Here is a 14,049-nt window from a genome sequence, read left to right as displayed (position 1 = left end):
CAAACAAAAATTCTTTAAGGCATATGGTGTATTGTCTCTCTCTAAAATTTCTTTCTGCTTCAGGCTAATATGCAAAATTGACAGCAAGCACAGCTTACACTTGTTGAATGGCTTTTAAAATTTTAGAGACAAAAACAAAAAGCTCTCTGAATTTAGTTTTAACACCCCTTTTTGGCCACATTCTCCACAAAAGGTGGCTCACATGCCAAAGCAAAAATGTTGTCTACATCTGGTATTTTAAGTGGGCTAAACCTTAACTTATTTTCCTCCAAAGAGAAAAAAATTGAGAACAAGGGCAATATCCTCCCAACCACCTTGGCAAGATGTGATTTTTTGCATACCACAGTCATTGTTACTATACTTTAGTATAGTATACTTTAGTATAGTAACCACTGCCATTGTTACTATACTTTACAATAACAAGCTGAAATAATTTATGGTACCTGGTTGCAAGACAATCACAATGCCAATCACCTTGAAAACTTAACACACACATAATTAGTAAACTTTTAATACTCACAATTTGAACACATGCCTCTTGAAATGTCAAACTATGCCCCCCAATCACTGTTGTTGTAAATTTGGGGGCCTGCTAATATAATGTTGTGCATTGCAATCCTCTACAAACAATCAAATCTATTCATCACAATCTTTACTATTTTAAGAAGGTATTTTATTCAATTTATTACTAAATATACTTGTATGGTGATGGAAATGAGAGGGGCATATAAGTATCTAGATGGATAGGACTCATATCCTTATTCACTGGCCCTTCCTTTAGATCAGATGACTTAATATTCTTTTTAAAAAACAGCTTCTGTAAGAACACCCTTTGAACAGTATCTCATGTTTGTTTTTCCTTTAAAATTTTGATAAGGGTTTTTTATGATCCCTTTACTGTTTGCCCCCTTTCAGCAAAGGAACAGAAGAAACAATTAAACTGACCACACTTTTGCATTTGATATCACTTAGTGTAAGCAAAACAGTGATTTTTTGCAGGGTTTTTTCAGTTATACTGAACATAAGGTGTTTCTTGCAATTACAGCAGATATACTATTTTAAGTCAGTAACATAATTTCCAAGTTGATAGTTTCCCTTTTAAAGCAAAATTGTTCAGAAACATTCAAAACTGCTTAGAACTACCAAAACTCTAGAGCAATAATAAAACATCCAGTTTCATTTTAAAGAGACGCTTTAAACTTCATTGTATAGTATTCAAATAATGTCAAAAATCCTTGCAACAAAATTTCCAAAAAACTTGTAACTATGTATCAATTCTCCTGTATTTTAAAATGACTATTTACTTTTCCCAAAACATGATGGGATTAAAAATGAAAATTTCCTAATTCTAGGATTTAGCTATTTAATATTAGTATTTGCATGGCTCACAGTATCTGTTTTTTATTAACTGATTTTTTTAATCGATTCAAGTGTGAAAGTCATAGGTAAATGAGGACCATAACTGCTTCCATGAAGTGGTAAATAGTCTACACTAGTGCAAGAAAAATGAACCAATAGTGTCATGTAGAACGGAAGCTTCATTTTCATTCAGAATAAAAATGTATTTCAGTCACCATTTAACTAGTGTAAATTTCTCTTTCCCTGTACAAGGAACAACAAGGAAAAAATACAAGCTAAAAAAGGTTGAGACACGGATGGAAATAAGTTTAAATATTAAGAAAAGTAGCTGTTTGTTAACTGGAAATTTCAGGCACCGGTTTTGATTTGTTGATTCTTCATCATAGAAGTGAAGAAACCCCAGTAGCACAACTGATTTTTTTACACCATTAAAATACTGAGTACAGAGCAATGAAAAATGAAATTCAAATGTGTTCCATCATGGCTCACAGATTACACTTCTGGAAACAATAAGAAGGGTATCTGCCTTCATAGCTTATATTCAAATCATAGCAGCTGACTAAAGGAAATATGTAAAAGATTCTCATTATAAGGCAAACCCTCTTCCAGTTGTTGAATAATATCAATGCACAGAAAGTGTAGTCTTATCCAGTTTATTTTCTTTTTACATCTATTCATATAAAAGGGTTTGAATGTTTTCCCTACATATTTTCGCTGAGTAAAGGTCTCACGTAACTGTTACACAATTATAAAGTATGCTCTACTGTAGTACGCTCAAAAAGGCATCTGGGAAGTGGAAGTCGAGAGATCTTCTCTGAGAAAATTAGGTTAATGCTTGCTCTAGCAGAGTTGCCCATTACCAACATTTCATAGCAAGTCTCTTTATTTTCAGGTCCCCTAAGAAAGAACAGTAAATTATGACTGAACTAAACAAGTCACACTTGGCTCCAAAATCAAATTTTCCTACCTTTATTTTCAGGTCCCTGAGGTAGGCAGAGGAAATCCTAGTCACAGCCAAAGAAGTCATTTTTGGCTCTGAAACATATTTTCCTGCTTCTTTCAAGCCAAACTCTACCACTGAAAGTACCAGAACTTTACCTAGTATTTGAATGTTTCTCTTTTTATTTTTGCTGTAGCAACCGGATTCTTAAACAATATGAAGACATTTTAAATAATACAGAATTGGTCCTATAGTCTCCTTTTTCTAAACATCTTATTTTTCTTTTATTGAGGTCCAGTATACTTCCAAATCTTAGTGATCTTCATTTCCATAATATGAAGAAGGTAGGTTTAGACTCTTAAACTAATGCATTTAAAACAATATGTGCCTAGAACTCTGGATTGGGCCAAATGGGAAAAAAAAAAGTAAAAATAAATAAATAATATCCTAAAAGGGATCTTGTTTTCAAACAAACAGATTAAGTACATTATATGAGCTACAATTTAAAATCTCTACCATTATTTAAGTGGACTGAACATATTATTTGAAAACCTTTTTCCTCTCATCCTTAACTGAAGTAGCACCTTATATTTTCTCCAATGATATGGAGAAAATTACATTTAGCATTATACCGCATACACCTCTACCCTGATATAACACGACCCGATATAACATGAATTTGGATATAACATGGTAAAGCAGCGCTCCGGGGGGGAGGGGAGTGGGCCTGCGCACTGCGGCGGATCAAAGCAAGTTCGATATAACGCAGTTTCACCTATAACGTGGTAAGATTTTTTGGCTCCCGAGGACAGCGTTATATCGGGGTAGAGGTGTACTTTACAATGGGACTTTTACCTGAGTAAAGACTGTAGGATTGGATCCATAACATTACAATTCCAAACATACAACAAAAGTTTAATGAACATTATTTTAGCATCAAACAACATGAATTTGGGATGAGAGAGCCTTCTCAGTCACATTATTTATATTCTTTAACAACACAGTTCACTAGCATTAGCATCAAATTACAAATCATAAAACATGTTTAGAAAGCAGGTTAATCAGAGACAAGTTATATTAGCAGTGGAGATGAGCCAACATCAAACTGCCTTTTTAAAACATTGGTCTCTAACACCTCAATCCTACAAACCCTTACACTTGCACATACTATTAGTGAAACTAATGGGATCACTCAGAAAAGTAGGATCTATGTGCAAGTGTAAGGGTTTGTAGGATTGAGCCTGAAGAGGCCTTTTATTAACCATCTAATAACCTGACTTGCTTTATGGAAATACAGTTGCACCAGTGACATTTTTTAGTGACAGAGAAAATCATTGGGTGATATGCTTTAGGGATTTGCCTAATAAATGTTCAACACTTACGTTTCCTTTTTTAAAAAGGAAGTCAGAATTAATTCCAGTATCTTCTGTCTTCAGCATATTTCTAATTGTCTAAAGTCTCTGTTAGTTAAATAGCAATATTTTGTGACCTATATCTTTATTATTTTATTATATTTATTATGAATTATCTGCTGCCTATTCAAACCACCTCCTAAAATTTGAAACACACTTAGAAAGTTTTATAATTTCCAATACTTTTTAGCTCATCAGTTTTCCAATTTATTGACTGCCACAAAATCTACAGAAAAGCTACCTAACTATATCATAGGACCACAATCCTAAACTCCACTTGTGAACCTCGAGCTTACTTTGATACCTGCAAGCAAGGAAGCATCCCCTGAATGTCAAAAAAAAAAAAAACACCTGGGCTCTGCTGCCAGAAGCATCCTCTCATTTACTATGAGGGAGTTCCAACTTGAGGGCTTCCCCAAAGTCAAATGACATGGGAGGGGAAGGGGGGAAAAGGTGATCTCTCAGGTAACCAAGACCCAAACACGTTAGGGTATTAAAGGTTAAAACCAGTACCTTTAATTTCAACCAGAAACGTATTGGTAGCCAAAACAACTCTGAGTAGGGTTATTGCATAATAAAGTACTACTCAATACAGAGGAAGGTGGCAAAGTCTGGCTCAACATTACAATACGTAGGCTGTCTATCTGAGCAATCAAAGATTTTCTATATATATACAAACATATCTGCTATATCAATTTCTAATATAAAGCATCGTATTCTAGCTCCCAACTGCTTTAAAACATGCTCTCATTTTAGCTCCGAGTTTTTAAATGACACTCAAAATATTTAAATGACACATAAGAATAGCCATGTGAGAGTGGAATGTATTATAAATCTCTTTCAGAATAATGCCCACACCCCTCCGATATCCCACAAACAACTTGACTAAATATCAGAGACTGATCTGCATGAGACTCAGTGCATCATATAAATCAGCTATTCGAGAAAGTAAATTAGCTTCTGACTCAAGTAGTAATGCATTCACCTACCTAAAACAAATTCTAATTCTTAAATTAGCAGTATCCAAAGAAAACAGTGCCTTAATCCAATTCTGATGCAAACTGATCACAAAGATTTAGGTAAACTGGCTCAAAGGAAAGCCATCGCAATGTATTACTTATGGCAAACACTAAGAAGAGGAGAGAATCCAGGATTCTTATCTCTGGGATCAGTACAAACTCTATATTTTTCCTGATTGTCTTTGTCATACCGTTTTCAGTGTTTCATGGTAGGAGCAGTTGAATGCGTGGTCTCAAATGCCTGAAAATCCCACAGTAGGACACCCACTGCCCCAACCCATAAAGGAAAGAAAAAGGACTTAAGCCTGATTAAATGAGTACAGCCATTAATTGAATCTGCATCATAAGCAGGATGGCAATTTCTCTGCAGACCAAGTATTATTTAACCCCTTGGCAATAGGACTTGCGATTTTTGGATGCTAACTGCGAATGTAAAATGCAGTAACATAGCCAGCAAAGCTCAATCATTTATGGCAATGGGTTAAGGCTTAATTTGGCCCAACTGCCTATGCACTTACCTAAGAACCTCTATCATACACAATACTGCTTAAAGTCATGAATGTATTATAGAGATCAGCATTGCTTGGCCCTCCAATTTTCATATACATTTTGTAGGCAATACATACACATTTTATGAACCTGTAGATGCTAGTGGCGCCAGTGTTTTGGTCATTTAAAATTAACTCAGCAGAATTTAAAAGCATTAAAAGAAAAGTATGAAAATAAGCTAAAAACATCCTTTCTAGTTTGGGGGTAATGTATATTGAGCCACGAAGACTGTGGTAGCAAACCCCAGTTTGCATCTGTTAATCCAAATCAACAGCAGTCAGAATTTTTGTAAGCAAACTAGCTTCTCTCTTATATTACTATATTGTGTGTATGTCTGTATTGTTCTGTATAAATTCAACAGGTCTGGAAAAGGGAATATATGAATCTAAGTATCTGTTTTATGTTAAATTTATTTCATCTCAATCAGTAATATTAAGTGTTTAATCTTTCCAAATTAGGAATTGCTGTTCCAAGTGAGAATTGTGATTTTGGCAATTCATTACATCAGCCAATTTCATTATAACAACTGGAGTGCCTCATTTCTTTCCTGCACTATAGTGGATTTCAGAATTATTTTGCAGCCATGCGTGCACTCCCATAAGGCCACAAACAAATCTTCTTCAGGGAGAAGAACTGCCACCATAAAGGTGGCAATCTGAGCTCCACTGGCAAAAGGAGTAACATACGTGAGGCTGATCCAGAACTTTCTGAAATATCTGACAAACTTAAAGCTAGGGACAAAGTAAAGCATTCCTCAATTGAATTTACATAGAAGTAGTGCTAACTAGATGTCACTTTGAACCTAAGTTGCCTTTTGCTCAACATGTCTACAATAATAACTAGCTTTCCCAGTATTATCTTAGGAGCATTGCCATGCACCAGCCAGCTCTTCAGATCTGATGCTAAGAGACTGGTGCATGCCCTTCTCTCATCTAGAATTGATCACTGTGGTGCTTTGTGCAGTGGCATATCTAAATATATATACTCAGAGGTTCAGCCTACTTGCAATTGGCAGCTAGTGTTTTGATCCTTGCTTAAAAATTTAGTTTTCTTAAATCTAACTTTTAAAACTAGAAAATATCTCAACATAATATTGATGTTTGGTATTTAGTGAACAGTAATGATTTGTATTGTCTGGCTCTAGATTTTAGTTCAAATCTGGCTGATGTATTAAACAAACACACACACACACACACACAGGTAATCATAATTTATCCTTGACTCACCTCTTTGAGTTTAGTGTTGCATACAATACCATTTAGAATATAAAAATCACCCACTTTTGGAGATCACCTACTGCAGGGACAATCTGGGAGGATTCCAACCACATTACAGAATGAGTGTTGCAAAACTTCATTTTAATATATAAAGGTCTCTAAAATAAAACATTTCTAATTACTGCTCTAACTTTACAATGAGGAACAAGACTTTTTAGTATATGTACATTTTGAGTTTAAAACACTGTGTGCCAAGCTTTTAGCCAGGAGGAAAATGTTATGGATGAGTAATAAGTGATTAAAAAAAAGATTAAGCTAGTAACACTGAAAGAACATTGCGCTAGCAGGCACCTTAAACTAATATAATCTTACTAGTCCTTATAGGATGCACTTTTTTTTTTTAAACCCAGGCAGTACCTACACATGCATTTTGGACAACAAAGAAATCTTTGATTATGCACTTAAAATGCAGAATGCATCCCAAAAACTAAAGAAGCTAAGTCAGTTTGGGCTGTCAAGTCCAAACTTATTACTTGTTTGTTTGATTTGGCTTACTTATAACCAATGTTTGGCAGCTCTACTATTTGTTTGTTATGGGATATTTCATTTTGGTTGTTAGCTCTGTACAGCAGTATGAGTTTATTTTATAAAGCACCTTTCAAAGTTATGTAGTAGTAATGGTGGTGGCTGTTATCACTGGGAAAGAAAAGGAACCAACAGTTGGATGACTGTTTAGTTGGCACACAGAGAACACTAATAAATAGTGTTACAAATAAATTTGAATAATATGGGTTCTTATGTTTATTTGGTACTGCAACCTCTATATTCCTGACTGATATCATGGTATGCCAGCCTCCCTTTAACATAAGGGTGGAAACTCTGGAATTCTACACTTAGTAGAGATAGTTACCTCTAATTAGAATTCAAGTCCTTTGTGTATAAAACATTTAATGCAAACATGGATATATTTTAATGTAAATACCTTTGTATACTCAGATCCCAAAAGGTAGAAAATCCCTATTTATTTTGGATTTTACTGATAAGGATGACCCTCTTGCTTTATATATTGAAGGGACCACAGTGTTGTATTTTTTTTTTTTTACAAAGAGTTTCTTTTTAACCCATTAATTAGTATCCATATGTGCCCAGAGATTAACCAGACACATAAATGCTAATCTTTTCCACTGTATTGCAGTATCTCTTAGTTTTGGTGTTATGGAAGAGGATGCTCATTGAAAAATGTACTTGGAGGATGAAACTGATTTTGTATTTAAACAATTGCCTCATTTTAGAGGACCGGGATCCACTTCCAAACAGTGTTATTTTATTATGGTGCCATATTTACAAAATAAAAACTGGGACACTTTGGTGGCAGTATTTTTTTAGGGTTGTGAAACAGTCATACTGAAGACAAAAGTACACTTTTAAATGTGGCCAGATGTTGCTCCTGCCACCTTCTAACTCAATGGGGGGGGGGGGGGGGAATAGCTCAGTGGTTTGCGCATTGGCCTGCTAAACTCAGGGTTGTGAGTTCAATCCTTGAGGGGGCCACTTAGGGATCTGGAGCAAAATCAGTACTTGGTCCTGCTAGTGAAGGCAGGGGGCTGGACTTGATGATCTTTCAAGGTCCCTTCCAGTTCTATGAGATAGGTATATTTATTATTATTAACAGCAAAACATGCATATTTCTTGGAATTGGTGGATATTTTCTAGTAAGTTACTGTGCTAAATGAGTTTATCATGAAACAGTGAATGTGTGTCATTGACATTCACTTTGAGCACAAGACCAGCTTTGCTGTTGCCTACACTCTTGACTTCTCTCTTCACTTCAAACACTTTTCATCTTCCATTGGTCTGTTTGCTACTGGTAAACCAAGAGCAAATTCTACTCTGTATTCCAATATATCTTTGGGTGTAAATCAGGCACCCATAAAGCAATTATGGCAGTAAAAGAAAAATACTTCCAATGTTGTGAGTTGAAAAGTGGTAAATACTCCTAAATTATAACTAACAAATGTCAACAGCAAGATATCATATTGCATGTAAGGAAAACACACTGATTTCTTCAGTTACAAAAGGGCCATATGAAAAAAGAAACAGCAGTCATATTCTGTTCATTGAAATATTATGCTTAGATTTTCAGTATTAAGATTGACAGCCCTTGCTTAACTGAACAGTGAAAGAAATGGCTTCAGATGCTTTGGGAAACTTTCAGTTATGGGAACTTTGATCTGTATTTTCTTTATTCCTCAGTTAGATTATACGAATCTATTAGTATCATTTAGCAATGCAGTTATCTGATTTATCTTGGTCATGAGGCAACCTGTAATATTTTTTACTGGAGGATGTGTCAGAGTTTTATGTTATTCATGGATAAAGCAAGCTGACAAGAGGTATAGTTGAAGGGAAAGGGAATTAAAAGTATGAAGACTAAATTTAAGCTGATGTATTCTGAAGTCTAACTAATCAATTACTATAATTTTTTGTGCTTCTATAACACCTAGGAGCCTTAGTCATGGACCAGGTTCCCATTCTGCTAGATGCTGTACAAAGATAGAATAGCTCTATAGAACAGGTATGAAATAATTCATAGAATTTCATGTCAAAGATATGGCACTCTCCGTAGCATGCCCTTGTTTTTGGAATTCGCTCCCACTGGACACATGTCTCAAGCATGTCAACTTCTACCACATGCTGTAAGACATGTGTTTATTCAGGTTCTCAATTAGTCCATTAATTGAGTTTCCTCATTTCTGCTTCTTTCAGGGGAGTGGCTGAGAGTCAGGAAATATGCCACCAGTTAGTGGAGGGAAACGACTTAGCAAGTATACAGTTTAAGTATACTTAAACTGTAAATCGACTTTTAAGCTACGCTACTTCAGTTACGTAACTGAAGCCGATGTAACTTAGACTGACTTACAGTGGTGTCTACACCGTACTATGTCGACGGGAGACGCTCTCCCGCCAACTTACCTTCTGTCTCTCGGGGAGGTGGAGTACAAGCTTCGATTGGCAGAGCACTCTACCATCGACTTAGCTTGTCTTCACCAGACTCACTAAATCGATACCACTGCATCAATCGCAGCAGTGCAGATTTAGCCGGAAGTATAGACAAGCCCTCAGAACTAAATCTCTCACTGAATTTGATTAACAGAGGACCAAAACTATAACAAAAGCATTGCAAATGAGAACTAAGACGCACTGACAATTATGTGGCAAAGCTTCCACAACTCCCATCTGTGTTATGCCAGAGTTTTCCCAGTACGTCAGATTCCTATTCTTCGTGAATACTTAATCTTCCCACTGACTACCCCCCACTCCAGGAAGGACTGAAATAACAATCAGGGTAGCAAAGGACCAAAAAAAAAAAAAGTCTATTAGTTACATGTCTAATGGGTACTCTTTTTATTTGGGTACATACATTGCAAGTCAGTCTCTCTCAGATTACTCATTACATCTTTCTTTCATACTTTATTATTTTTAGTCCCTTTACAAAACATAATGGACCTAAACGTGAACCCTTTACTCACACTGATGAGCAGTTACTGACAAGCAGTCCCACCAAAATCAGTGAGTATACTCACGTGAATAACTTCTAAGCAATGTAAGGGGCTGACACTTTGGTCAACTCAAAGATACAAACTGACCCGGAAATTTAGTTAATTTAGGCCTACCACTACATTCAGAAGCCACTTTAAGATCTATGCCTCAAATCATCAAAAAAAAGCAATGTTCTCAATTTCCAGGAAGAGCTCATTTCATGTAATAATTTCACACTCTAAAGAAGCAAGCGAAGCATCAACATTAGCTTTGGAAAAGCTAAATGAAGAGTGCTACACACATAACGATGTTGAAGGAGGCAATGGGGACTGAAGAGGGGACATGCAGCAACCAACAATGAAAGAACTTTAAGATAACAATGAAAGAATGTAGGAAAATCTTTCACCTGTAGGTTATATCTATATATTTACCTCTCAACCTATTTTACCCATCTTAACATTCTTACTTTAATTTGTATCTGTTATTTATTTTCTTAGGAAACAACCTCAAGTAGATTAAAAATAATCTTTTCCCCATAATTTATAATGGATCTTAGCTATCACATATCCTGCTGTATCAGATAAATCAAGGAGTAGTCTTTATCTGTGACATAGCTGGTAAAAATGGAGCCAATGGGCACTTTGAATGTAAAAACACTATGTCTAGCTGTATTCAAACAATGGCTTAAAATAAATTTATTGTAGTATGTAGTATTAACAAGTGTTAAAATCTAAAAATAGAAGCCACATAGCCTCCCAATTTTACCATGTAGAAAGCATGCTGAAGAATTCAAAAGGAGGTCAGGTGAGAGTCCTGACCAAATTTGGTAATACAGTATTCCGTACATGAAGAAGTATTTTAGACATGACATAAATTTAAGTTACAAATCTTTTGGTTAAGTGTTGATGTCCTACCTGAAGGTCTTTCACATTTGGAAATGGAATACCAATAGTTATAACAGCACGGGCATTGTCATCAGAGAAATCCAAGCCTTCACTAACTTTACCTCTGCATACTGCTATGAGAAGTGCTCCATCTTGAACAAAGCAAAGAAAAATTAGCAATCATTTTGGGAATAAATCATCAGTTACCAAAAAGCAGTTTTACGGTATTCTTTGACAAGACTAAAGTTAATACAGTACAATGCAGTGAGTATCAGTTTAAAAAAGTGAGCTGAAATAAAAGTACATGATTTTTTACAGAAGCATTATGGTAGCTAATATAATTTAGACAAATGATATCAATGTGCTGAATTAGCAATTTTCATATTATGCTTGCAAGAGGCACTATATAATATAGAAGTGCATCATAGGGAAAAGACTGTACCTACCTATAGCAATAGTGTTTTCAATTCATCATTTCAATAATGGTATTCTCTTGTTCTCTTACTTACTATTATGCTGTATTGACTGAACTGATATTTAGGGTATTTTTTAATAAAATGTATAAGGTTAAGTCTGTAAAACAGTGCACTGTAAATATGTTTCTATGCTTTGCAAAATGGTGGCTTTGTTCAGAAATTAACAGGGTAAATATTACATTCACTGTACACATCTGGAGTCTATACTGGACAGGTATCAGAGCGGTAGCCTTGTTAGTCTGGATCTGTAAAAGCAGCAAAGAGTCCTGTGGCACCTTATAGACTTTCACCCATGAAAGCTCATGCTCCAATACGTCTGTTAGTCTATACTGGACAGAAAGTCTACAATAAGAATAATTCAGGATTCAGTTATCTGAGAGACCACTGTTGCAGTTAAATCAACATAATGTTAAATTAGGAGAATCTTGCTGAGGTAATATCTTTCATTGGACCAACTTCTGTTGGTAAGAAAGTGTTCTTTATGCAGAAGTTTCACAAATGGATCACCTTTTGGAAAAGCTGAATCAACCCTGGACCTTCCTTCTTGTTGAGAAAAAACATAGAAGTGGTGTTGTCGATAAGAACTTGAATCACCTGATTACTGATGGTGGTAATAAAACTTTCACAGCCCCAATACGTTATGTAGAGAGAAGTCTCCTGTGATGTGCAAAGTGCCTGAGCCTGAAGTTGCCCCAAATTGGCATCCTAGCCCCTGGAGGACACATTTGTTACAAGAGTCCTTGTTAACTGTGGTGGTAAGAAAGGAACACCTTTGCAGACATTCTGGGGATCTATCCATCAACTCATGGACTGAATCACTCTTGCTGGTACGCAAATGAGCATGTCCAGAGAACATCTGCTTGGATGGTATACTGAGCAAAGCCAGGCCTGTAGATACCTGAGGTGAAGGCTGGCAAAAGTCTCTGACTTGAGTGAATTGGGTGCATGCATGTCTATGGTAGAACGTATATGTGCACAATCACTAAAAGAACAGGGCTCCTATGAACAGGAGTATGTGATAATGTATTGATGGTATCATATTATAGATGCACAAGGGGGCCGAATAAAGGTTAATACTGGCATTTCCTAACTTCATAGTGCTTGACTTTGCATCCTTAATGTTATTTTAACAAAGGTTTGGTGTGTGTAATATATGAATACATTACGTACAAACCATCAGGCACAACTCCGCTCAAATCCAAAAATACCATATCATATAGTAAAATAAATTGTACAACACCATCTTAGTCTGACTTCAAAATATTTTAAAATATCAACCACACTTTCTACCTGAAAAGTCTACATTAACTACTTAATGTGAGTTAAAAATTCATTCAGACATCCTCACCCATCCGATTACCTTTTCCTCCTTTATATTTTATTGCATCATAGTATATTTGGAGCAGTGCATCAAAGTCAGCTTTGTCTCCTCCTTTAGGCTCTGCAATTACTGTCTTAACAAGCTCCAAGTTTCTCCATAAGCCAGTATGCATCCAGCGATCTTTTAATTTATCCAACAACTAAACAAACATAAAAAAAAATAAAAATCAAAGAGTGCCATAGTGAATATTCAGTCACCTAATTTTTCCAAAGGCTCTAAAACATACTAAACATGTCCCCAATAAAATGCACAATAAAAATACCAATCACAACTTTATAAAATGCATATTACTCAGTATTTGTCAATATTAGTTGTAACTTGACACTGTGGAAATTTGTGCAATTCAATGTAAGCAACTGCATTTCTAAATTCAAACATTTATGCTTTCCACTGCTGCAGCTCTATATACTTACGCCCTGCAATTCTCACCTGTGACAGGTGTTGTACTGATGGATTCTTAAAGTAATAAACAGAGTGGATGCAATTCAGTATAAGTAAATTTTATTTAGCGAAGGCATATGAAATGCACAAAGGCTCAAAACCACATTTTTTCATATATTTCTACTAGGGCTATCAAGCAATTAAAAATTAATCATGATTAATTGCACTGTTAAACAATAATAGAATACCATTATTTAAATATTTTTGGATGTTTTCTACAATTTCAAATATACTGATTTCAATTACAACACAGAATACAAAGTATACAGTGCTCACTTTATATTTATTTTTGATTACAAGTATTTCCACTGTAAAAAAAACAAAAGAAACAGTATTTTTCAATTCACCTAATACAAGTACTGCAGTGCAATCTCTTTAGAATTATGTACAAAAAACCCTCCATTCAAAAATAAAACAATGTAAAATTTTGGAGCCTGCAAGTCCACTCAGTCCTACTTCTTGTTCAGCCAATCACAAAGACAAACAAGTTTGTTTCTACATTTGCAGGAGATAATGCTGCCCTCTTCTTGTTTACAGTGTCACCTGAAAGTGAGAACAGGTGCTCGCACAGCACCATTGTAGCCAGCATCACAAGATATTTACATGCCAGATGCGCTAAAGATTCATATGTCCCTTCATGCTTCAACCACCCTTCCAGGGGACATGCGTCCATGCTGATGATGGGTTCTGCTTGATAACAATCCAAAGCAGTGCGGACATAGTGAACACATGTTCATTTTCATTATCTGAGTCAGATGCTGACATCTTCTGGATCCTAAAAGTTCTAGTTTTTAATACTTTTAAATTATCTCAAATAGACTTGACAAAAAG

The 14,049-nt window shown here is 35.5% G+C and overlaps 1 protein-coding gene across 12 annotated transcripts in view; it reads right to left on the bottom strand.

Moving 5' to 3' along the window:
- BRIP1 (BRCA1 interacting helicase 1) overlaps positions 1 to 14,049 on the bottom strand; it is a 142,179-nt gene that overhangs the window by 45,631 nt on the left and 82,499 nt on the right. For 6 of the 12 annotated variants that reach the window (XM_065573186.1, XM_065573184.1, XM_065573190.1 and 3 more), the window contains 2 exons: positions 12,745 to 12,916; positions 10,951 to 11,072 (listed from right to left, as the gene is read on the bottom strand). In XM_065573186.1, the coding sequence (XP_065429258.1) occupies positions 10,951 to 11,072; positions 12,745 to 12,916 (294 nt within the window). The remainder of the gene's footprint in view (positions 1 to 10,950; positions 11,073 to 12,744; positions 12,917 to 14,049) is intronic. The other 6 variants (XM_065573188.1, XM_042857897.2, XM_065573191.1 and 3 more) reach the window with 1 other exon arrangement.

The sequence above is a fragment of the Chrysemys picta genome, chromosome 19, assembly GCF_011386835.1.
Source record: "Chrysemys picta bellii isolate R12L10 chromosome 19, ASM1138683v2, whole genome shotgun sequence".
Lineage (NCBI taxonomy): Eukaryota > Metazoa > Chordata > Testudines > Emydidae > Chrysemys > Chrysemys picta.
Note: the sequence above shows the minus strand (reverse complement) of the source record. Positions and strands in the feature narration are given on the sequence as shown.